The sequence below is a fragment of the Harpegnathos saltator genome, unplaced genomic scaffold (genome assembly GCF_003227715.2).
Source record: "Harpegnathos saltator strain DR-91 unplaced genomic scaffold, Hsal_v8.6 scaffold259, whole genome shotgun sequence".
NCBI classification, from domain to species: Eukaryota; Metazoa; Arthropoda; class Insecta; order Hymenoptera; family Formicidae; genus Harpegnathos; species Harpegnathos saltator.
This window is the reverse complement of record NW_020230049.1, coordinates 457,319-484,310: the sequence shown is the minus strand read 5'-3', so window position 1 is coordinate 484,310 and position 26,992 is coordinate 457,319. Positions and strand designations below refer to the sequence as shown.

Genomic DNA, 26,992 nt, shown 5'->3' with positions numbered 1-26,992 from the left:
CCTTACATGGTCACAAATAGGGACATTTACCTTATCTAAGAAATTTCTAAACGTATACCACCAATTTATGGAACCAAGAATATCTTCTCAGGACGATCACTATGCGAGATACTCAACGAGTTGGCTGTTTTTCTCGCCACAGTTTCCCAGTTCCGGTATTTCGCCAACATCCACATCCTACTGCTGTCCGACTAGGTATCCTACAACATCACACCGATGAATAACTTCTGGGCCACCATGTTGCACTAGACCATCGGTTTGATGGTTGCACTGGAACGCCAGCGTCGCTCACGAGACGCTCATCTTCGGCTTCATGCTACAGACTTGTTCCCAACTGGACATACACGTGCTTTGCCATCGTGCTCGCATGTTGCCGAACACGTTGAGAAGAGAGTCCCAAAAATAGCGTAGCTGCGCCTCGAAAAGAAATATGAAAACGCACGAACGATGGATAATTCGCAAGTTTGTCCGCCATCATCGCTACATATACGGGTGAGATCGAGGGAAAAAAAAGTCACTCGAGCATAAAACGCATCGATTGACTAATTTTACATCTTATGTAGACTCGCGGAACGCATCAATTCGGTGTTCGCAGTAATGATCTTCGTACAGTTCGCCGTGAACTCGACGGTGCTCTGTCTAAGTATTTACAAGATGTCCACGAAGAGTCTGTTGAGTTTCGAGTTTCGAGCTTATCTTATCTGGGTTGCGTGCTAATGCAGATCTATTTGTATCGCTGGTTCGACAACGAAGTAATGCTCAAGGCCGGACACTTTAAAATTAGTAATTCCAAGTTAGTAGTTCAAAGTTATATTTCTGTCGAAATGTATTCCTCGCGTTCACTTCGAGTTTAGAATTCACCAAGCTTGTCTTGTAAACTTTGGCCCTTATTCTTACTTGCGCTTAGAGCGCCAAAATCGATACCGCTGTTTATGAAATAGATTGGGAAATATTTCCCGTCGGCTTGATGAAGTCTCTCTTGCTGATTTCAAAGCATTCCAAGAAGATCTTTTAGAATAATGAGCCATATAATCGTTTTATCTAACGATTCGTTCATGAAGGTTAATGGAGATGATGTTATACTAATGTTAACGACGAGATGAGAACACACTTGAAATAACATGGGAGCGCATATTTTGTTCACAAATATTCGTTTGTCGATTTGCATGGTCTTTTAATGTCCATTCTTTCAGATCATCAAAATATCTTATTCGACATATAACGTTCTCAAAGATTCTTAGTCACGAGTGACGTATCCTCTTCGGCTTTGAGTTGTAAGAAACTCCGTGGCCAAACATAATTTCATAATCGAGAATTGCGCTTGATATTCAAGTCCTACATATTTTGTCTTAAACTTTTAAGTATTCTCAAATGTCTCTTGCGTAATTCGGAGATTACGCCGCGTTTCTTCCACTGGTTTCTTCCACAGACTTGACACTCTTATCTTGAAGCGTAAGATCGTTAATAAGATGACAGCAACAACTCGCAGGAATCGGGAATAAATCGCGAATGATGTCGCCTTGATAGGAGATGGCCGTCAGTTGGCGATAAATAAGTTTCTGCTTGCACGTTGTACTGTATCCTAAATTGACACCATCGATTGTTTTACAAGAAGTGCCTTCATTTCTAGAAACAGAACATACGTTACGTTACTTCATAACGTTCCATCTTACTTTCATGAAAGTAAAATATTTTGTAAATAGCTTTTCCACTTTTAATATATTATATAGCTGTATATAAATTTTCAAGACTTTTCCATTTTTAATATTAAGCCGTAGCGTACAAATTAATATTTTAATTTTGACACAACTTTCTGATATAATTACTTTTTTAAGAAAAGTAGATTTAATATAAAATTGTTCTTCTACAATATATTTGTTATTTAAATATTTCTTATTTTTATGTAGCCAACTATATTTCCAAGCTAATTAGATTCAATACTTAAATGTTTCAAATTTTTTAATCCTTAAATTTTAGTTTTTAAAGCAAAACTATTTTATACAACAGTTTTTTATATATATATATATATATTTCTTTTTTTTAATATCAAGGCTTGATATACAAATTTATATTTTATTGGATATAATATTTTTTTGTATTTTATAAAATGCCATATTTTTGTTTAAGTTAATATTTTATTGGGTATAACATTTTGAATGTCAAATATGATATAAATGATGTACAAATTTTCATTTTTATTTTGGCGTAACTTTTTAATATCATAATTTTTTTTAGAAAAAATTGATTTAAACAGATTTTTGTACTATATGACTTTTCTAAATATATTCTTTATTAAAGTTTTAACTTCTTATAATATATTTAACTAATAAACATTTTTATATAGCGCGTGTACTTGGTGCCATTTTTTACCTTTTTTAAAAATTTCAAGAAACAGAACATACGTTACATTACTTCGTAACATTCCATCTTACCTTCATGAAAGTAACTACTCATGTTCATGTATACCCATGTGTCTTTTCTCTTGTCATATGTTTGTATTATATTGTATTATACAATACATAAACATTAAAAAACCGCCAAACTATTATTTGTAAACATTTCTTAATTCAATACTCACCCGCAAATTTCGACTCGTACAGCTTGAGTGAAATTCGAGTCCTCTGATTGTACGATAAACAGCCAATCGTCATTTATGTTTTTGGCCGATCTGGGGTTTATCAAACTTACCTGAAATTACACCACTTTTATTAATGTCCGCGCAATCGAAAGCTGCTACATTGATAGTAAAACCCAAGTTTGAAGACGTTTCTACATACCATAGAAGTACAAAGCTCGTCGTCACCTAAGCCTGCCCGATGCGAAATAGTTTCCACCTGTTAATATGAGAAAAAAAAATTTTTAAAGATATAAAAGATAAGAAAAGCATACGGAAAAAGAAACGGTTCTACTGACGGCGTCCACAGTCGCGTAATTCATCAGACTGGGATTGTTCCTGAGGATTTCATTCACCAACTTCGTGGGATAATATGGAACTTTTTCGCAGAAATTTTTCTCATTACAAGTTGGCACCAAACCGTATTCAAGATTTGCAATATCATCGCCGGTACGCACTTGCAAGATGTCTTCGTCCGGAAATATAATATTGTTTTCCGATTCTTTGGGCTTACGAATCTTGTCCGCAGCTGTATACACAAGAGCGTTGCGTTTAAACGAAGATTGCATTATTATTTTGTAAGTTAAATTGTGTAAAAACAGAGAGATGATCTTTAACCACAACCCAGCTCCTAGTTTGATTGTTGAAATATTGTTTTGAGATCTTTATACATTACCTGAAGAACGCATCCTCACTTTCTCGTTTTTCACATTGTCGGGATCATCATATGATTCCGATATAACTATATCGGAATCTTTTGAATATTTACTATTGTCAGAATTATAACGGAACAATTTCAATGGATGGTTCGCACGATAATATTGTGCCTTTAGAATGATCTGAAATAAGTTAAAAAATATAAATGCGATTCTTTATTCCTCTTTTTTGTCTCATTGCTTATTTATCTTTCTAAAATATTATTGAAACTACATTCGCTTCTTTCATTGATGAAGTCTTAACGTACACAGATCTTATTGATTACATTATGATTAAAATATTTCGGCAATAATTTGATCAACAGCCCTTTAGATTTATTGCCTTTAAATTAATTGCCTTTAGATTGCCTTTAGATTTATTGCCCTTTAGATTAACAGCCCAATACATTTCTTCTTTCTTTTTACGAAATGGAATGATTGATTATAAATGTATTTACAATTTTATGTAAACGATTTTTATAATATAGCTAGATCATACAGTGTGTATAAAAAGTACCGGGACGTAGCGAAATATCTCGAAAACTAAGCATTTTGGAAAAATGTTTCAGACAAAAGTTATTAAAATTAATTGGTAGAAAAAGATGATATAATAAAAAATTGGGAAAATTTCCGTTTAAGAAAAATAACGGTCAGTGAATATTTCGAAAATGGCGTTATCTGTAAACAAAATGATATAATTGTTTTATGTCTCCATGCAATTTTTGTCTGGAATACTTTTTTCTATTAAATTAATAAAATGCTTAGTTTTCGAGATATTTTGTCGTCTCGGTATTTTTTATATACTCTATATATGCAGGGTGCACGATTTATCTGAAGACATTGAAATATCTCGAAAACTATGCATTGAATAAAAAAAAAGTGGTTAATGAAAGTTGTTAGTCTCGAAGGGGGATATCCAATGATACCAATGTCGACCTCCCACCTCACCCCCTGGGGGTGGAGGTTGGGGGCAACTTTGAAATCTTAAATGGAAACCTCCATTTTTTATTGCAGATACGGATTCTACGCCACAAAATACGTAAATTTTGTCCGAAACTTTTTTTTCGATTCGTGATAGATGGCGCTGTAATCGCAAAAAATTATATTTTCCGCAATTCTCCAGAAATGATCATTGGATTGAGAAATAAAAAATACCTGTTCAATATTTTTAAATCAACAAGTGCCAACAACTCATGAAAACATGGTAGAACGCATAAGAAACGCTTGCGCTGAAACTCCCGCAGATATGCTTCTATCCTGTGTACAGTCATTTGAAAAAAGGATCAATAAGTGTATTGAAGTTGAAGGTAAAAATTTCGAACACTTACTCTAATTAATTGAACAGTGAGTGGCAAGGGGACTCACATTAAAAAAGCACCCCGGTCTGTGAGAGGCAAGGGGACTCACATTAAAAAAACACCCGAAGGGAACATAAAACTACTACGTCCTCGTCGTTGTTCCTGTGTAACGCTAAAAGTAGTTTCTCGGAAAAATTCAACGCTATCTATCACGAATGAAAAAAATTGTTTCAATAAAGTTTCACGTACAATCTAATTCTGCAATGAAAAATATGAGTCCCCATTTGAGATTTTAACGTTATCACCCACCCTACTCCGAGAGGATGGGGGGGGGGAATAACTTTTATTATTTTCTTTAAAAATATTGAACAGGTAATTTTTATTTCTCAATCCAATGATCATTTCTGGAGAATTGCGGAAAATATAATTTTTTGCGATTACAGCGCCATCTATCACGAATCGAAAAAAAAGTTTCGGACAAAATTTACGTATTTTGTGGCGTAGAATCCGTATCTGCAATAAAAAATGGGGGTTTCCATTTAAGATTTCAAAGTTGCCCCCAACCCCCATCCCCAGGGGGTGGGGTGGGAGGCCGAGTTTGGTATCATTAGATGTCCCCCTTCGAGACTAACAACTTTTATTAACCACTTTTTTTTATCCAATGCATAGTTCTCGAGATATTTCAATGTCTTCAGATAAATCGTGCACCCTGTATAGATACGAATTGATGTTTAGAAACTTATTTACTTTCACGTTAGTTTTATATATATCGATCAAATATTGCACCACTTTTCAATATGTTAATCTATTAGTAGTAAATTTAGTATATTGCATCTCGTACTGATCGTATTGTTAAAATTTCTCAATGACGTTTTAGACCTTCGGTCGAAATAGTTTGAGCTGCCGGTAAATGTTTAGAAGAGATTACATTTTATCAATTCTATTTTGATATTAATATGTATTGGAAGTATACACGGAAGATAGTTGGAAACATGATTTCCGGGAAAAACTAAGTAAAGGACAGCATTTGTTGTCGACATATAAAAATATAATATAAAAAGTTTTGCTTTTTTTCTATATACGAGGGTAGTCCCAGAAGTACCTGACCTGACGTATAAATAGCGGTTGTTGTTAGAAAAGAATGACTATAGTAGAAAGTATCAACCTTATAAAGCTTAAGTTTAAAGTTTGATGACGCTACGTTGTTTGGTATTTGTTTGGCAGCCATCAATAGTGAACGCTCTCAGTGAATTTGTAAACATGGAAAAAATTGGTCATCGTTACGTGATACAATACTTTCATTTGAAAGGCCTCAATCCAACCAATATCAAAGCGGAGCTAGATTCTACTCTGGGGGAGTCTGCTCCTTCGTTTACAACAGTAAAATATTGGGTGGCAAGGTTTAAACGAGGCCGTATGAGTTGCCAAGACGAACATCGCAGTGGTCGACCAAATGAGGTGACCACGCCAAAAATCGTGAAGAAGATCCACAAATTGGTATTGGATGACCGTCGACTGAAAGTGCGCAAGTTAGCAGACATGGTAGGCATTTCAAAAAGTGCTGTACATCGCATATTGACTGAAAATTTGGATATGAGAAAGCTGTGCGCAAGATGGTGCCGCGATTGGAACAAAAACAGCGTCGTGAGGATGTTTCAATCGAGTGTTTGGCGAAGTTTCGCAGCAATAAAGCCGAGTTTTTGCGTCGATTCATAACCAAGGATGAAACATGGGTCCATCACTTCACACCTGAGACGAAGGAACAGTCAAAACAATGGACCAAGGTGGCTTGATGGCCATTTTGAGGAGCTCGACGATTCCCATTATAAACAGGGTATCGAAGCTATTGAACATCGCTGGGAAAAGTATATTGAGCTGAAAGGAGACTATGTAGAGAAATAAAGATATTTTTTCCCAGATTTTTTGTGTTTTCTTTGTTAGGTGAGGTACTTCTGGGACTATCCTCGTATGATCTGTGACACTGTAAGAAATATAAAATTTACATATGCTATATTGATTTGTTCATCTTTTTAGCAAGAGAAAAAAGTTTTTGTTTGCACTTTCTTAAAAAATAATTATATTAGAAATCGTTTTCAGCTATTTTTGTAATGTCTAAACTGATTTTGACGTGCAACCACACAAATTATTTTAATGTATTACATTTGTGTATAGAAAATATTTTGTTGTTGCTGAATTTTCTGCTTTACTAAATTGATGAGTTTATCACATGCTAAAAATGGAGATTTTGTAAAGATTATTAAAGATCTATTAAACTTTTGAATTTTAACCAATGTAAAACGTAACGTAGATAATAGTTTCTTATGACAAATACATATAGAAAAATATGTATATTGCATTCAAGTAAATGTTACTTCTTTAAGTTGTTTCAAGTCGCTTCAAGTATTTTCAAGTTGCTGAAGTATTTCGTAAATTTATATATTCGCAAATCTATTACAAATTCATCATAAGCGTCAAATTTACTTAAAATATATTCTGAATTCTAAGTAAGTTTAATACTTATAATAATAAAAGATATTAAGTTAAAACAAAGTTTCTGTATTGCTTTCTATGTATGAAGGGCCCCCTGCAGAATCTTTATATAGGATGTCCGGGATCTTTTGAAAACGGAAAATTGTGAAGATTAATTAGATCAAACTGAAGAGAAAAGTAATATACCATTTTGCAAAAATCGCAATAGTTATTAATGATTTAAAACGACTATATCTAAAAGATCTTTTAATTGATAATTTGAAAATTTACGTATTTATTTGCAAAATGGTAAAGGACTTTTTTATTCAGGATAACTTAATTTACAATTACATGACGGCTATTGTGTCTAACGATAGATATGGATATATTGAATTTTGAACTCTGAATTTTAAACCTGTCGCTATTATAATATAGCCGTCATATAATTGTAAATTAGGTCATTCTGAACAAAAAAGTCCTTTACCATTTTGCAAATAAATATGCAAATGTTCATGTTATCAATTAAAAGAGCTTCTAGATTGTGATGTTATTAAGTTATTAATGATTGAAAATGTGATCATTTTAATAACTTAATAACTATTGCGATTTTTACAAAATGATACTTGACTTTTCTTCTTAGTTTAATCTGATTAATCTTCACAATTTTTTTCATTTCCAAAAGATCCGTGGTGATACGTTTGATTGTGGATAACTCTTTGAAACTCTTTGAAAACGAATGGAATCTTCGAGAATGTTTTTGTCTTGTATATGTAAGCTAGATGTACGCGGCGCGGAAAATCCTGAGAGATCAAAGTGACCGAACAATAAAGACGCATCCTGTATAATCCTCACTATTCACGTGTTTTTTTCCTACAATAGAAAATGGCTTTCGGCTAAACTTTTTAAAAATTTTCTACATAATAGTTTTTGATATATAGATCCAAAGTATTAATGGATTCAAAGTTCTGTACAGCGGCTCAAATTTGCGGTTTCTGGGAGTTTGGGGGCAAATCTTCAAAAAATTTAGCCGAAAGCTACTTCCCCTAAAGATTCTGCAGAATCCTTTAATAATATTATTGAAAAAAGAATAAATTCTTCTTTTGAGTGTTCTTCTAAAATTTCTAAAGAAAAAACAATGAGTATATTTTAAGACTATTATCAAGAAAATATTTTTTAACGGAGATAACTATTACTTAAAAAAAGGAAGAAACTGAGTAATCGCTTCTTTTAGCGATATCTCTTGGTTCATATCAATGATATTTTTCATAAAACATGATATTTTTCCCTGTATATGGTGAATAATAATATCGAAAAAATTGGTAAGATATAATATTTCTTAAAACATCAACATACACACACACATACCGGTAAGATGACAAAAACTGTTATCAAGAATGTCGGAGATAATTTTTCTGACACCATTGTCACAGTCGTATTTCTTCTTTCTTTCACACGAAGTAAAATATAAATGTAACACACTGTGTAACGTGAAGGTAAGTAAATTGCACGGGAACGATTTGAGTAAAGAGGACAAATGGAGCAGATACTCTCGAAAAATTGATACTAATTAAACAGTGGCTGCTGTTGAACTTGTGAGCCTTAAGCCGACTCTTCGTATTTAAGTACGCCTTTCTCTCCCTCTGTTTAAACTGACTCGGATATATGACGACTTCCTATCGCGTCAGTAAATGTGGGTTCTCTCTTATCAGCCGCATATTATCTGCTTCCGAGACTTTTATCTTAGATCTTCAGACTACCAATCACGAGAACGTTGATTTTTTATTGTTGCAACAAAATGGATGGATTAGCTCTATCTGACGAAGAGAAGGAAATTAATCTCTGATAAAATCTTCCGGAAATGTGTTATGTCCCTTAAAATTACACTATTTGCCGAAATATCGTGAAACAAAAAGAGACTCGCGGGAATTGATGTCGCATAGTCATGAATCTGTAACCATCGAGATCAGAAATTAACTTTACAGTTTTCTTTTCTTTGCTATTTAAATCTCTGAATAACATAAAATATTTTTATTGTTCCGGATGTGTATGTGTATGTCCTAGTTATCTTGAAAAATGTTCCAAAACTGTTTCAAATGTTTTATCGCTCGTATATCCAGAAGGATCTTAAGGTGTTTTGTACTATTCGAATTTCCATATCCTATCAATGTCTGTCTTCCGATTTTGTTGTACATAGTTTTACTTACGACTGCGCTATTTTAATATTTAATTAATTATTGTTTTACGATTCTTTCTTTTAAGGGCACGGTTTTGATTCACTGCTATTTATTCTGTAGGAAAAATTAGCACAATCGATAGATTAATCGTCAGAAAGTAGTATAGGAATGGCTGACGATTGCGATGTAAAAGTATTTCTAAGATTTCTAAGATTTCTAAGATTGCGCGTCCACTTTAGGCGAACGAATACCCGCTAATTCCTCTCGATTATCTCACTCGTATGTAAGTCATTGCAAAAAAACAAAGTATATTTAGCGTCTAACACCGCCTAACATCGTCAGCAAATGCGGTCAGAACTTATTAGATTTAGACCGCCAGCAGGAAATCTGATGTCATATCCTCGCCAGATAGACTGCACCGGTTTAGTCGTTAGTTAGTAAGCTAGGATTATACGATTTCGAACTACATACGCACTTCGTCTGGACGTTCGTCATTTGCAACGGATAGACTGCAACAATTTTAGGCGCGCTGAATCGGGGATTGCACAATTTTCTCGCCGAGTCGCACGCGATATTCGTCATCTGCAGATAGTGAACGCGCACATTAAGAAAGCTTGACGAAAATCACATCGCAAGGATCCTACGAGGCATCTACTTCCATTTCTGCAAGTATCTTCGCAGAAAATTCGGGTGAATTCTCAAATTGATCGTCCACATATACCGAATGAAAGAGATTGCTAAATGGACGTGGTTCAACATTATTGCGAAGTTACACATATGTGGTCCATTTGATTGAATGGTGGAATTTTCAACTCCTCATTAATTATACGTAATCTTATTTGACAACGTCCACAAAAAAAAATATTCTATTTGTAAAGTGATTTTCCCCATAGTCTCATATTCTTAGCGAAGCCTCTTATAACAGAGGATTTCACTTTCGATAAAGCGATTAAAATAAACCATTCATCTAAAATTTATTAGATATTATTCTAATTATTCTCCTCTTATTTCAAGAAGATTTCCTCTTGTATCAATTAATTCTCCTCTTATATCGAGAGGAACTCTTGTCGACATTTTTCTTCTTCCATCTACTCACACAGAGACTCTCTGCATATGACAATCGTCGCCGTTGTTTTTTGTCTTATGGATAACGTTGAGAAATATAGAGCAAAGGAGAAAAGAAGAAAAATCATTATTCAGTGTATGTTGTTTCGTCATGAACGAAGTGCAAGAATTTTTAGAGAAAAAAGTCTTGCTTAAAAATATATTGGCCTATATTTTAACGTAAATACATACATATAATATATCCATTTATTATATCGCGTTGCACACTACATTAAATGCCATTTAGAATACTTAAAATTACAAATTTGTTTTTTCTTACTTTTACAGCAGAAAGTCACAAAAAATTTAACTAGAATTTTTTCTGGACAGTTTTCTAGACATTGGAACAAACATTGTTTTTTAATAATTTTTAAAACGTCGTGCTAACTTCACAGACACGACGTGCTAGAGACACTCGCTGCCGAAATGATAATAGCGTATAAAAAATTGCCAACCTAATTAACGACTTTCGCATTGGCGCGGAAAAAGAGGAATTTCAGCTGCACCGGCGCTTTCGCGTAGATTCGTGCATTTTTCACATCGCAGTTGTGTCTCGAGAGATATAAATAATAAATATGCTGGTGCATAAAAATACATATATAACAGCGTAGAAAGGATCGATCGTTCAAGCCGAATCGTTATCTTTGAGAAGTTTTTCGAACCTCTTCGACTAATCTTGAACTGCATTCCGACATATCCATTGCCAGTACTGAAAATCTATGTTTCATGAATCACTCGAATTAGAGAGGTTCGACTGTCATTTTAGTGTTGGAGCGGAATTTTATTTTTAAATATGAAGGATGCTGTTCAAAGCTCTTCTTCTTCTTTTATTGCTAAAGTCGCTTTAAAAGTGACTTATAAGCCTTCTGATTGGCTGTAAGTCACTTTTAGAGTTATTTTTAGTGATAAAAAAGAGTTCAGAATATGGGCCTACGAGGGCAGTCTGAAAAGTTTTGAACCTTAATATGAAGATGGCTCTATTCCAAAACCATTCTGGTACTACAATGATATATGCTTTGAAAGATGACTGAAAAATTTCAGCCATTTTGGACGCTCAGTTGTTGTTTGGCAGTCGTTTGTGTTAGTCGATGTCAGTGTTTTTGTAAAAATGGAAAAAATCGAATATCGTGCCGTGATTAAATTCTTGCATTTGAAAGGTAATACGCCTGCGCAAACAAAAACCGAGTTGGACGCTGTTTACGGGGACTCTGTCCCATCATTTGCCACCGTGAAAAGATGGGCAGCTGAATTTAAACGTGGTCGTACCACCTTGGCTGATGATGAGCGTTCGGGACGGCCAAAAACTGCGACCACCATCGATAACATTGAAAATGTTCATCAAATGGTACTGAACGACCGTCGAATCAAGGTTAGAGAGATAGCAGAGGCTATGGGCATATCGAAAGAACGCGTTTGTCATATATTGACTGAAGAATTGGACATGCGTAAGCTATCCGCGCGTTGGGTGCCGCGCTTGCTCACTTTGGACCAAAAACGCAATCGGCGGTCGCCATAGCCAAAATTCATGAATTGCACTTTTAATTGGTTGACCACCCACCGTACTCACCAGATCTGGCCCCCAATGACTTTTTCCTTTCTTCCAAGCTTAAAGTTTCGCTTGGAGGACAGAGATTTTCATCGAACGAGGAGGTCATCGCATACGTAAACGCCTATTTTGCGGAGCAAGACGCCAACTACTATTTGGAAGGGTTAAAGAGATTAGAGCATCGTTGGGAAAAATGTGTCGACTTAAAAGGAGACTATGTTGAAAAATAAAACTACATTTGACCGAAAAAATACTTGTTTCTACGTTAGGCTCAAAACTTTTCAGACTGCCCTCGTATGTGTAAAACCGTACCCTTTTTTAGTCCTGGCTTAGTTAGTTCTTCGATGGTCTAGTTTCTATCTATGGACTAACGATGAACTAAGGCTATATTATTTAGACATTTGTCCGAAATGGTTGAAATTTGATATCCGGACTAAAGAAATTAAGCTCTTCCGACAGTATTCATTCCGATAGTAAGATCTTATATTTAATAATTTCAAACTTATTTTCAAATATTTCGTAGCGAATGAAATGTAATCACCAAGGAATTGTCAAACTGCGGCTTTTGAGGCTATAAACATGTTTACATTTTGAGATTCTTCTTTTTTTAATTTGTGAGAGTAAAATTATTCTCAATGGATACAACAAATAAAAAAGTAGGAAAGCTACTTGGACTACAGAGCAGAAAAGTTTCCTTAAATATAAATAAATATAAATATAAATAAAAAATAAATATAAATATAAATTAAATATAAATAAATATAAATATTAATTAAAAAGAAAGACATTATCGAGGGAAGATGTGCAGACATGAACACGAATAAGGCCAGGGCAAATAAGAATGTTGGAAGGAATTTCTTCATGATATCAATAGATATACAGTGGCGTGCGAAAGTTTCGAGCCATAGTATCTTTCTAAGATACATGACAATATATTGATTTACTCTAAAAATTAATTACATAAAATAGTTGACATGACATTCTTACAAATAATAGTACAGTTACAAAATTTTGAAATTACATAGTTTTTAATTATTTAGTCATATAATATTTACATGTGTTCAAAAGTATTGAGCCGTATTCTTGTTGTGACTTTATGAGCCTGGTTTGTTTACGTTTCTTATGAAACTCCTTCGTAAATATTTGCTTTAACTAAGTTTCAGTCTATTGTCTACCGCAATGCCGAAACATACAAGCCTTCAGTTACGCAAAGCCGTGGTTAATCTTTCTTGAGAAGGAAAGGTTTCTCGCGAAATTGCTAATTGCTTATTAATTGATAAAAGTACTGTAAATAGGATTATTGCTAAATATAAGTTGACGAACTCTCTAGCTGATAAACCACGAAACAATAGACCTTGCAAAACCTTGCAGAACCTTGCAAAACTACAAAGCGCGTCGATAAAATAATTAAAAGAAAGTCGATAGCAGATATTAGAAAAACTGCCATGAATATTTCTCGAGAACTACGAAATGAAAATCTTGCTGATGTTAGTCGAAGTACAATATCTCGACGTCTAAAAGAAGTAGACCTTTTAGGACGTGCTGGTGTAAAAACAAACATTAATTAGTGCACAAAATAAGAAAGCTCAATTAGATTTTGCAAGGAAATTTGAATATTGAGCTGAAGTTGATTGGCGAAAAGTACTTTTCTCTGACGAGTCAAAGTTTCAGTTATTCGGAACAGAAAATAAGAAACACTCGAATAAAGCTGAATTGTGGCAAGATTTGCAAATTCAATGGCAAAATTTATCTCAAGATCGCATTTCTAATTTAATAGCATCAATGTCTTGTCGTTATGCTACAATGATTGCTTCTAAAGGCATGGCAATAAATTATTAAGTTTAAAAAACGTTGACAACATTTTTTGTTATTATTTTTCAATAATATATTTTTCTTATGCATAAGAAAACTTTTTGGCGCAATACTTTTGCACTGTTTGTAATAAGACATTGTGTAAATATAAAGTATTTAGATTATTAGGAGTTTGTAAAGTTTATACAATTGTAGGACAAATAAATACATTTTGTTTATATATATGTGTAAAGTTTTTAGCGCTCACTATGAAATGAATATATAATAATAATTGTGTGGCTCAAAAGTTTTGCACGCCACTCAAGACGTATCTCAAGACGTATACTGGGTGAGTTAGTTAAAGAGTTACAGACTTATATCTCGGAAACGTAAGGCGACAGTCCGCGAAAAGTGGAGGGGATAACATTGGTACCAATGAAAATCTCTGCACGATATAATTTTAGTTTCTGTAGATTAGTACCACTGTTGAAGTAGTAAGTCTGTTAGTTGCGTAAACCTTTCGACAGATGTGCGCGCGTGTAAATAATACTGTACAACTATTATATAGAAAAACGTAAATATAAAATATATTGTAGTATTTCATTAAAATAAAATTAAGAAAAAATGACAAGTAAATGGAAACCTAAAATACGTAATAAGTGAGATAAATAAATGAGAATATAAGTAATAAAATAATAAGTGAGCATACAAAGTGAACAAGAGAAAAAAATAAATAAAACAAGAGAAAAAAATAATAAATATTGTATTTACATAAGTTGCGTGTGTGTGTGTGTGTGTGTGTAAGTAGATAAACAATAATTATATGTAATTAAATAATTTTAATTTTTCACTGTTTTGACATGTCACAGTAAATATTACTCGTTGTTGGAGCATAGTTCTTCGCACTGGAATCAATTTACCTTCATTGTCATCAACAAATATATGTCAGATAAGTAATTTATATTTACATAAGATAAAAAATTAAATATTCATGTGCTGTTTATAATTGTAGATGTTGTTAAATTGATTCTTTCCTTTGATTTAATTTTTGTTCCAGTTTTCCCAGCTATGTACGCGTTTGCAGAATGTTAATAGAGAATAATTATTGTGGAATAAGGTTGCCAAATTCCAAGCCTTGATGAACATCACTCATGGTTATAGCATCGTTCTTCGCACCTGGATCAATTTGCCATCATTGTCATCTGTGGAATGAAATTCATGCATGATGAGAGAAGTGTAAGCAAGGAAATTAGAGAGATATAAATCAAGGATAAACAATTATATCAGATAAGTAGTTTATATTTACATAAGATAAAAGAAAATATTTATGTTCATGCTGTTTATAATTGTACATGTTGTTGAACCGATTCTTTCTTTTGAATTTTTTTTCAATTTTCCAGCAATCCATATGCTCGCTGAAAGTTGATACCCAGAGAATAATTTTCTGTGAAATAAGGTTGCCAAATTTTGAAGGTACTGTGTCCTAGTTATAAACAGAAGTTGAAATTACATTCTGATGTCAAATATCCGTCACCAGCAAAGCCACGACAGATTGACGAGAACAGATTTGTAAAATTGATGTTTACTATTATTTTTTATCGACGTTTTCTATAGATATATTCGATGTTTATTACCATCTTGTTGAGTGTACTGAATCATATGTTTTTTATCTTTCAGCTTTTATCTTTCAAATAGGATTTATTGCCAATACTTGCCTCTACAAATATGGTTATTAGGATTTGAAATCTGATACAGAAATATATAGTTTCTCCAAAAATTGAGGATCAATTTTTAAAAGAAATACCTGTAGCAAAATAAAAATCATGTATTATAAGTAGATGTATAAGCCATGAGAAGTCAGATAATCGCAAGTTTGTGCAACAAGAAGGAAAATTAAAAGAAGAATAAAAAAATTAAGAACGTGTTTATAAATTTATTTCTCTTCCTATTAATTCTGACAGTTCGTATAAAATTAATAACATATCTATGTTTGTATTATTATTTATTTTGCTCCAAATTTTTTGTAATTTTTCTTCTTTTTCCTTTAAAATATTATTCTCAGATCTTGACCAAAATGCAAGGTGATTAATAATACTGTATATATTTTTTTGATGGTCTGCCAAGTTTGCTGTAAATAATATTTAATTATAAAAACATTAAAAATATTCTGAAAATAAGTGTAACACTGTGTACAAATATCTAAAAATGCGACGATTATAGAATGTTTATTCAGTTTTTCTTTGAATCCTCTATTATGTCGCTCTGATATATTATTAGTTTTATGTAATTGTTTATATACACAGAACGACTCGGGTTTAAAACCGTTAAGCCATGTTCTTTTATAATAATTAAGAAATGGCTCACTATATTTGCAATTGGCAAAAATTATTGTTGAAATTGTATTGAAGCCTTCCTTTATTAAAGATTCAGGCAACAAAGCTAAAGATATTAATAATTTAATTGCACCATATCCTATTTCTTCATTATTATTTTTGTCCTTTAATATTCTATGCTTTTTTGCATTATGTACTAACGCTTGTAATAAGGAAGTAATATAAAGAAAAGTGATGTACATTTCATGTTTATTATTATATGTGTTGTTATTTTTTATTACCTGGCTATAATGAAAAAAGCAGCCAATTACTTTAATACTAGGAAAAACAATTTTTAATGCGTTTCGTTCTGCTCTTTCAAAATCTGCTATTCCTATATTTGGTTGGATTGGATATATATATCCAATATATATTGGACCAATATATATTGGACCAATATATATTGGTCCAAGATGGAAGTATTGTTACAAGATGGTAATAAACATCGAATATATCTATAGAAAACGTCGATAAAAAATAATAGTAAACATCAATTTTACAAACCTGCTCTCGTCAATCTGTCGTGGCTTTGCTGGTGACGGATATTTGACATCAGAATGTAATTTCAACTTCTGTTTATAACTAGGACACAGTACCTTCAAAATTTGGCAACCTTATTTCACAGAAAATTATTCTCTGGGTATCAACTTTCAGCGAGCATATGGATTGCTGGAAAATTGAAAAAAAATTCAAAAGAAAGAATCGGTTCAACAACATGTACAATTATAAACAGCATGAACATAAATATTTTCTTTTATCTTATGTAAATATAAACTACTTATCTGATATAATTGTTTATCCTTGATTTATATCTCTCTAATTTCCTTGCTTACACTTCTCTCATCATGCATGAATTTCATTCCACAGATGACAATGATGGCAAATTGATCCAGGTGCGAAGAACGATGCTATAACCATGAGTGATGTTCATCAAAGCTTGGAATGTGGCAATCTTATTCCACAATAATTATTCTCTATTAACATTCTGCAAACACGTACATAGCTGGGAAAACTGGAACAAAAATTAAATCAAAGGAAAGAATCAATTTAACAACATACTACAATTATAAACAGCACATGAATATTTAATTTTTTATCTTATGTAAATATAAATTACTTATCTGACATATATTTGACAATATATTTGACATACATTTGATGACAATAAAGGTAAATTGATTCCAGTGCGAAGAACTATGCTCCAACAACGAGTAATATTTACTGTAACATGTCAAAACAGTGAAAAATTAAAATTATTTAATTACATATAATTATTGTTTATCTACTTACACACACACACACACACGCAACTTATGTAAATACAATATTTATTATTTTTTTCTCTTGTTTTATTTATTTTTTTCTCTTGTTCACTTTGTATGCTCACTTATTATTTTATTACTTATATTCTCACTTATTTATCTCACTTACGTATTTTACGTATTTTACGTATTTTAGGTTTCCATTTACTTGTCATTTTTTCTTAATTTTATTTTAATGAAATACTACAATATATTTTATATTTACGTTTTTCTATATAATAGTTGTACAGTATTATTTACACGCGCGCACATCTGTCGAAAGGTTTACGCAACTAACAGACTTACTACTTCAACAGTGGTACTAATCTACAGAAACTAAAATTATATCGTGCAGAGATTTTCATTGGTACCAATGTTATCCCCTCCACTTTTCGGGGAACTGTCGCCTTACTCGAATGCGTCATGCGCATGAAACACAGCTGATGCCGCTCGCTTCATCCTAATTCCCAATGGCCACCGAGGATCCACGGGGATCTAATGGGATTTAAAAGTGCGTCGCAACATTTCGATGTATGCCCGTCGTTTGCCGCACGGCAAACGCAAGAGATATGATTCTAAGGTGAGCCTCTGAGTTGATTGATTGTCTTCCCTGCTCTCGTTGTCCGACGAAGACGTTGGATATCACCAAGTACTACTGACTTCCATGAAAATCGACGGCACGTCTGTTTACCGGGCTCTCGAAGCAGGTGACCAAACCTCTCCTATTACCCCGGTAATAGTGCACACTGTCATTAGTTGCCGTCGTTGGAAACATCGCTGTCATCGCAAAACGCAAATCCAGCAGAAGCAGACATGAAAATAGCAAAATCCACCGTTGTCCTCCTGATCTTTGTGCTGATGCTGTCCATCTTCGTAGCGAACGTGGCTGATCTTATCAATGTTGACTCTCATCTGCAGGATGAATCAGTACAAGAAATTGATGCGGAGACCCATGGGTCTAGACCAAAGTATTATGATATAGGAAAGTCATATGATCATGTGATGTGGTTCCTACAGGTTTGTTAATATATTCGTTCAGGTAATTAATAGCACGATTTACTTTGGCATCTTGTTATACCAAAGAGATACATTGTAATAGAGTTTTTTATGTCTTCAGATATCAGACATACATATAAGTATCTTTCAAGATCCATCTAGAATATCAGAATTAAAGAAATTCTGCAATATAACAGTAAATGCGATTAAGCCTGTAGTTGTCCTTGCTTCAGGTAATATACATTTTATCATATGTCAAGCTATTTTGTACATATATCAATTGATGTATCAGATTGAAGTATTTCACAGTTTTATCTTTATAGGAGACTTGACTGATGCCAAAGCTAAAGATAAAATGGGTTCTAAGCAGATACTCGCAGAATGGCAGTATTATAAACATGTGATAGATGAGACTAATATTAAAGAAAAAACATTGTGGTTAGATGTTAGGGGAAATCATGGTGAGAAAAACTGACGTGTAAATTTGCATAGTATAATACTCAGCAAGAGAATTATGTTATAGGATTATTAATGTGCTTTCAGATAACTTTAACGTGGTCAGTCTTAATTCCAAAAACAATTATTACTCCAATTACTCTGTTCAGGGAAAAAAGCACCCGAGATCTTACATATACAATGTTGTCGTTGGTTCTGAAACATATTCCTTCCTTGCAATCGATGCATGCTTGAAGCCTGGTCCCAAGAGGCCATTTAATTTCGTGGGTGTTTTAGATCAACGTGAGATCAATAAGATACAGCACTTGATTAATCAGTCCAGAGATATCAGTGCAGATTACATCATTTGGTTCGGTCATTACCCTACATCATGCATATTGTCACAATCTGATACCGGTATCAGAAATATTCTAGGTAAAATAATAATTATATAATATATATTATATAAGAATTGAATAAGTACACGAACAATCCTACTAAATTCGTTATATATTAAAAGGCAGACATAAAGAAAGCATGGTGTATTTATGTGGTCATTATCACACGCTCGGTGGTATGGTACCCAACATGTACACGTTGCAACAAGCGGGCTTCCTTGAGCTGGAATTGGCAGATTGGAAAGACAATAGAATGTACGGCAAATGTACTTTGATATTTTCCAGAGAAACATACAATTGCAAACATATAACTTCACTTTCGCTAGTTTTGTTTTCTGAAATATGCAATGTTTGTGATAAATATCAATTACATAATATATTGGGCGTACAGTATATAATTTTAATAATGAATTTATTTATATAATAAATATATAATAAATATATAAAATATTAATATAGACTGCTTTGCTTGGTCACTTGGTCACCTGAATGTTTCTTTGCTGTCAAGATACATATAATTTTTAGAATAACCATGCTTGGAATATTTTATGTTTTAGAATGTTATATTCTGCTCTTAACTTCTTTGTTATTCTGTTCACATATATTAGATACGCTGTTTATATATGCTTATCTGATACACGCTTTTGCTAGGTATCGCCTTGCGGCAGTAGATCATGGCCAATTCTCATTCATTGATGTAAAGCACAATGATTGGCCTGTAGCATTAATCACGAATCCGAAACACGCGTTATACATGATGCCACGAAGAGAAAATTTAAAATCCATTATCGCATCCACGCATATCAGGTAAATGTGTTCTTTAACTTGACGATTCTTCCATTTTTAAAATGTCCATAAAAATTGTGTGTTCGCTGCAGAGTGCTGGCGTTCTCAACAGTTCCGGTGAAGACCGTGGAAATTCAATTGAGCGATAGTGTCTGGCAAACATGTGATCATGTAAAGGGACCACTTTACGTATTGCCGTGGAATACAACAATGTACAAGGACGGTATTCATCAGATCACAGTTCAGTAAACGTCTCGATTGCTTATCAATGTTCAAGCACTATAAACTTTGCGTCAAATGGCCGAATCTATATGGTATATTTCAGGTACGTGTAGTTGACGAGGAAGATAGAGAAAAAATTTTATCGCATCCGTTTTCTCTGGACGGCTCGAGGCTGTCGTTCAGAATTTTGCCCCGATTGGTGCTCATGTTCGACGTCAGCCATATTGTGAGTTAAACGCTCAAAGATTGTCATGATTATGATTATATCTCCATATATAAGGACGTGCGTGTTATAACTTAACGTCATCGTTTCATATAGTTTCAGTTCCTATTCTGCACTATATTGGCATTGCTGGTAGCTCCGCTGTGCTTACTTCGCTTTCTTCATATACTCTGTGAAAGTAAATATAATTTATATGAATCTTATCTTATACCTCTCGATAAGAAGCATGCATACTAAAGTATCTTTTAACGCAGATAAATATATGCATCGACCGCGGCTGCCCATTAGATTTTTTCATTGGTGGTTAAGGAAACTGTGGATACTATCTACTATCGATAGATTATTTTTCCCGTTGGTACTGTACTCTTTGTATTTGGCCGTTGGTGAGTATTCAAGTTTATATTACAAAAGACACTTATGTGTACATTTTCTTCTTAATCACTTATTGCAATAATATCACTAATATGTACGTCAGTTAATACACACGTCATTTTTAAATGTTTATAAATTCTAAAACTTTGGTTCATCTTTGCAATATAGGCCCTTGGACAGTGGGAGAAGTAATTGAGAATCACATAGGCGTGATCTTCGCGTGGGGTACATTCGTCGGAAATGCGTATCTGCCGGGTGCTTTCACCTACGCTTATGGATTCTTTCAGCTGTTCTCTTTCCACCTACCACTGATGCTGATTTTGGCGCATCAAGTCGATCGTAGGTGCGTGATATCGCTATGAGGTTGAAGAAAAAAAGTACTATACTGATTCAAATCACTTGTGCTTCAGACTGCAAGACGCTGAGCATTCAGTGAGACAGCCGTTGTCGAAATTAAGATTAATCTGGCGACACTTACCGTTTGCGTTGTTAATTGCGATGCAAACCACAATGGCTTATTTCTTTTGGTTGGCGTATGGCACACTAGCTACGATATTGTGCCCATTGCGCACTTGGAGCATTCTTCTGGCAGTGATACTATACTATCGCGTCAACACAATGCCACTCTCATGTTTGAGGTAAGTATCGTGTCATGAATACATTAGAATAACAAACGTTTATATGATTGTTCTTCAAGGTCCGTTGCATTACTCTGGTCACCTCGTGAGGTACAAACCACCGACTTCATCGTAACGTAAACCTCCGATCCTAACAATACAACTTAATGAAAATAATAAGAGAATAATTGTAAAATCGGGAATGTTGGTGGTGAGCTAATAATATTTGAAAGCGGTTAACACAATAGACATACAGGAAAGTTAAATTAGATTCTTTTGTAACATATTTCACACTTCGAGTAAAGTCCTGAGATTAAGAAGCCAACTGAAAGATAACCAGTTCTTAAGAGAAACAATCAAAGTATCTTTTTATTTTATATCGATGCTCTTTCAAATATTCTTTACATTTCTGTGACAAAGTTAGTGTTCCTTTCATATGTGCCACATTATGTTCAATTGTATATTCATGCATTACATCAAATTACGTACATTAGTAAATATTGATCAATTGATTATGTATATATTTCAAAAGTGCAATACTCTTCCAAAGCGGGTATTACAATGTGATAATTATTGTTGATATAATTTTATATTAACGGTCGCTACTTTTACTTCCGTACAATGTACATAATCTAGGCTCAAGAGTTCCTCTTCGACAAAATTGATTTTTATTTTTATTCCTTTTATAATAAGAAATCTCGAATATAAGAGAGTTGTGCACACAGAAAGGGAGGATGTGTGTGGAGAGGGAGAAGGAGAGAGGAATAGAGACACAAAGAGAATATTTAGGTATTAGAGATATCGCTATGTATTTATACCTCTGTTACGCTTTATCTCTTTGCTGGAACTGAATTGTTAGAGATATATCGAACGAAGAATGTGATATTTTACGATTTAGAAGACAGATCTTCGAAAGGCAGAATTATAACTTTAGTACTCCTGTTCAGAACTCTCAACTGAATGCCCCGAGCACTTTCCTGTGACATATATATTTTTCTATTTCTATATTCGGGATTCGCACATATTCTTTTCCCAATAATAGTTTAGGTACATTTAGAAATGATATCTCACTGGAGATTTATATATATGTTAGATGTTTTTACTGTGACACATCACAAAGATAGTCAAGCCATGCGTAAATGACACATAGAATTCGAGATAGAGATTATCCTCTTGTTTGACATATTTGTCGTATAAAGAGTGCATCAATTTACTGACAATCATACGAGCCAAGCTCTGTGCTTTAGAAACAGCAATTAGATTTGGATTATTTGTGTCATAAAATATAACTAGTGACAAGGATTGGCTATCTTTGAGCATAACGTGCTAAAGGAATCCAGTGAAAGTAACATTGTTGTATTAAAATGCAATTATGTGCTGCGATCAAAACAATATTACGGATAGTATTTGGTAGATATATATAAAAAGCAAGTGACAACTAAATTGAAATTAAAGATCTTTCAAGAGGTATATAAAAGTGTTGCATACATGTACTAATAAATGTAAATATGATCTGCGGAAAGTGTCTGTCTTTTTATTTTTTTTTTATATTTTATTATATTATTTTTATTATATTGTTATGCCCGCGCGTGAAAGAAATAACTCGGGATAAACTAAACGAGAAAAGCTTTATTTACAGCCAAGAAAAACGGATCTTAATCAATCTCAAAATAATCGCACGAATTCGCTTTACGTCCGTACGCCGTGACAGGACTAGAGCGACTCTCAACTCTAGTTGTTAGTAAACAAACTCCTTGACAACGATAACAGCTGTCAAACATTCTCTATATGCCTTCTTCACAGTCTTCTCCCAAGAGCGTGGGAACAATACGTTCCCCAAAGGCGTGGGCACAACAATATCATTTCTTGTTTTCTTTATATACCTTATCAAAAAATTACGTTATTATTATTTAATACTCATTTAATAAATTTAATGTGCTTGAATAGGGACTCCAAGCTTTAAAATCCTTGTTGAATCATTCTGTTATCGCTACTTTTGCTGATATTACAGTTGGATTTTATTTATGTTAACAATATAAACTTTCATGACATTCCGACATTGTGTCATTGAGTTACAGTGGTTTTAGTGACGTTACACCGTGTCACAAGTTGATGGTAACGATGGCCAAATTGCATGAGTTGTGAACTTCGAATTGCTTCCGCACCCACCGTATTCTCCAGATTTGGTCTCCAGCGATTATTGGCTGTTCGCAGACCTCAAAAAGATGTTCCAGGGAAAGAGATTTGGCTCCAATGAAGAAATGATTGCCGAAACTAACGCCTATTTTGAAACTAAAGATCGTTCTATACGGCTGGCATAGAAAAGTTAGGAAAGCGTTGGAATGAATGTATCGCTCTTGAAGGAGACTATATTGATGAATAAAGAAGAATTTTGGCAAACAAATGTTATTTTAGTAGTTAGTCCCGGGACTTATTGATCGATGTGTTATAATATAAAAAATTCAATATGTGGCTAATATACATTATTCACTAACTTGAATCATATCGCCTCAAATCCTTGGTACTAAACTTTGTTCATTTTCCTGCTGCAAACGTTCAATAATCCATCATATAACTTTGCATGCTGATTTATGAAAATTTCATACAAAGAAATTTTTTTTAAATCAGATAGATATGTTTGAATTTCCTTGCAAGAAAATGAATATCTTAAGTTACTACTATCATTTAAATTATTAACGTTAACCAAATGAATTAATATTAATAATAATTAAAATTTATTAATTATTACATGTTAATATTTACAACATATATATATGTGTGTATTCATAATTGAGTATGAAAGTTATAAGATCAAATATAAAAATCATAAAAAATTACCACCTGTTGGTGTTATTGTATTATTGCTAGAAATTGTCTGCGTAATTTCGAAAAAAACATTTTTTTTACAAATAAAACAAGTTTTTTTACAAATAAAACTGATCTAACTACTCAGCACAACTCGCAGAATTCGAATATCTACCACGGTTTAAAAGTGTAGTGATCTGAAAATTATTTCTAATCTTGTGCAGAATTGTGGTAGCCGAGTACAACAAGAAACGACTAACAAGGAGATGCCACGAACTGCTAACTCTACTTTTGAATGAGCTATAGTGCATTCGAAAGGGGAGGTCGAGAATATAAACCGTGTCAGAGCTTTTGGGTGTATGGGCTTTAGTTTCGGAGAAAATTTATTGTAAAATGATGTATTTTTCAGCTGTACGGTAAGTACAATGGATAGCCATAATTTTGCATGAAGCGCGCTGGCTGTGCAGGTTAAGCGTGCGGCTACTACTTTGCGTCCGTGCGAGCAGAGTTCAATTCCCCGTAGCGACAACTTTTTTTTGTTTTTTTTAGAATAAATGATTGTTTATGAATTAATTGTAAATTTATTTATTTATTATTCGTTATAGTAAGAGAACGTATACATAATGAAAAATATCAATAAATTTTGTGTTTTTATTGTACTGTGTCTTTATTCATTATAAAATTCCGACATCATTGTACAATGTTACGGGTGATAATTTATATAAAAACATTCGAAGCATAAATGGATCGCACACCATGAACATTTTATAAACGAAAACTGCGTATTGCAGATACATTTTTTCTTATGTACATCTGGTGGAAAACACAATTGATTAACATTATAAAATATGTCACGTTTATCTGCTAATTTTGACGCGTACCAAGCGAATTCAATCATTTTTACATATCGCGGAGCACATAATAAACAATGAGTTAATGATTGAATTCGAATTGCATCATATCGCGAATTTAATTCTTTCTTTTCTTCGCTAACCATAATATCCGGACAATTTTGAATACGTTTTATAATAATTTTCACTTGCCTATAAAAATAAACGTCGCAAAGTTGGCAGATTGGAGTACATTTTGGCGGTATTATTTGCAAATTGCAAATAATACCGCCAAAATGTACTCCATGTACCAAATGTATTGATAATATAATCAGAATTGTAATCCGTAGAAATTGATTGTATCAAGTTTTGAAATTGTATTGCAGATTTGGAAACTTCTTCTGGCGATTTCATTTCTCTTTTGGATACATAGCGAACGATGCGACGATTATAAATGCCATAATTTTTAATAAAATTCGTTACCCAAGATGCTGATGCTGTAAATTGAAAAACGTTTCCTTCTGTTTTGTTGCCTGCATCTCGAAATTGCATTGCAGTAGCCCACTGCTGTAATTGTCGCCTTGTTACTAATTGTTTATGGTCACATGCTTCAGAAAATCGATCATAGACACATTTTTTTACATTATCCAGTTTTTCTGCATAAGTGCCACCATTTATTACATCTTTTCTAAATCGTGCAATATCAGTTTTGTGGCGTAAATGTTGTTTAAATCGCTTTTGTAGACCATGAAAACTCCACGTTGGATGCTCGTTTGCGGTCATAACAATCTTTAATTTTGTATCAAAAGGCACTCTATCCTGATATGAAACTTTCTCAGGTGGCACATATTCTTCCTCCGATGTTGATGATGTCGATTCTTGCAGTTCCTCTTCTTGAATATTCTCTACTTCTTTTTTGTTTGGTAAAAAATATTTCACATCTTCTACCATCATACATTTTCCTAACATTGAAACAAAGCTTTCGAATAATTTTCCAGCAACCTCTTTAGCCGAATGCGTAAATTTTTTAGGTACTTCAGCATAAATCAAATCAAATTTTATTAGCATATCTGCAAAAAAGGAAATATCTTTGTATATTTCTACATATGTTCACAAATGTGAGTGTTTATAAAATATACACACAAATTATTTAATTATTGTTATTTGATTATTAAATTATTTAATTATTTATTACCTTTAAAATATGTAATGCTGTCAGTTAAATCTTCTTTTGTAATATCACACTTTGCCAATGCTTGGATATGTTCTTTCAAAAACAAATCCACACTTGACCCTTCCATTTTTATTATATAAAATCAATTTAACACAAAGGATGCTCGCAGACTTGCTTACTGATCGACACACGTGAGAACAGTGAGGGAAATTGAACGGACTTTAGGGTCACGGTCCTAACGGTTGTTGTCTGTGAGCATGTGCCACAGACAAATACTAGAAACTTCTTAAAAAGTCCGTTATATGATGCAATTCGAATTCAATCATTAACTCATTATTTATTATGTGCTCCGCGATATGTAAAAATGATTGAATTCGCTTGGTACGCGTCAAAATTAGCAGATAAACGTGACATATTTTATAATATTAATCAATTGTGTTTTCCACCGGATGTACATAAGAAAAAATGTATCTGCAATACGCAGTTTTCGTTTATAAAATGTTCATGGTGTGCGATCCATTTATGCTTCGAATGTTTTTATATAAATTATCACCCGCAACATTGTACAATGATGTCGGAATTTTATAATGAATAAAGTACAATAAATAAACAATACATAAAAACATACAGTACAATAAAAACACAAAATTTATTGATATTTTTCATTATATATACGTTCTCTTACTATAACGAATAATAAATAAATAAATTTACAATTAATTCATAAACAATTTATTCTAAAAAAAACAAAAAAAAGTTGTCACTACGGG

At 33.2% G+C, this 26,992-nt stretch overlaps 2 protein-coding genes across 4 annotated transcripts; one reads left to right on the top strand and one right to left on the bottom strand.

Moving 5' to 3' along the window:
• LOC105185868 (uncharacterized) lies at positions 1-8,704 on the bottom strand. Of its 2 annotated transcripts, none has more exons than XM_011145705.3 (6): positions 8,430-8,704; positions 3,291-3,453; positions 2,914-3,143; positions 2,778-2,834; positions 2,579-2,688; positions 1-1,626 (listed from the first exon to the last, which is right to left on the bottom strand). In XM_011145705.3, exons 1-6 carry the CDS (start codon positions 8,496-8,498, stop codon positions 1,395-1,397), a joined length of 861 nt encoding a protein of 286 aa, XP_011144007.1. In that variant the 5' UTR covers positions 8,499-8,704; the 3' UTR covers positions 1-1,394. The 2 variants fall into 2 exon arrangements, with proteins under 2 accessions (XP_011144007.1, XP_011144008.1); XM_011145706.3 differs by having other exon boundaries at positions 4-1,626; positions 8,442-8,701.
• A 9,066-nt stretch (positions 8,705-17,770) lies between these two features.
• Positions 17,771-23,823, top strand: LOC105185869 (transmembrane protein 62). 2 transcript variants are annotated; one of them, XM_011145707.3, is made up of 14 exons: positions 17,771-17,944; positions 18,121-18,381; positions 18,482-18,593; positions 18,684-18,821; positions 18,904-19,230; positions 19,316-19,448; positions 19,845-20,000; positions 20,072-20,219; positions 20,305-20,427; positions 20,521-20,602; positions 20,679-20,807; positions 20,965-21,139; positions 21,207-21,434; positions 23,492-23,823. In XM_011145707.3, exons 1-14 carry the CDS (start codon positions 17,894-17,896, stop codon positions 23,556-23,558), a joined length of 2,130 nt encoding a protein of 709 aa, XP_011144009.1. In that variant the 5' UTR covers positions 17,771-17,893; the 3' UTR covers positions 23,559-23,823. The 2 variants fall into 2 exon arrangements, with proteins under 2 accessions (XP_011144009.1, XP_011144010.1); XM_011145708.3 differs by lacking the exon at positions 23,492-23,823 and adding an exon at positions 21,494-22,935 and having other exon boundaries at positions 17,773-17,944.
• The last annotated feature ends 3,169 nt before the right edge of the window (positions 23,824-26,992 follow it).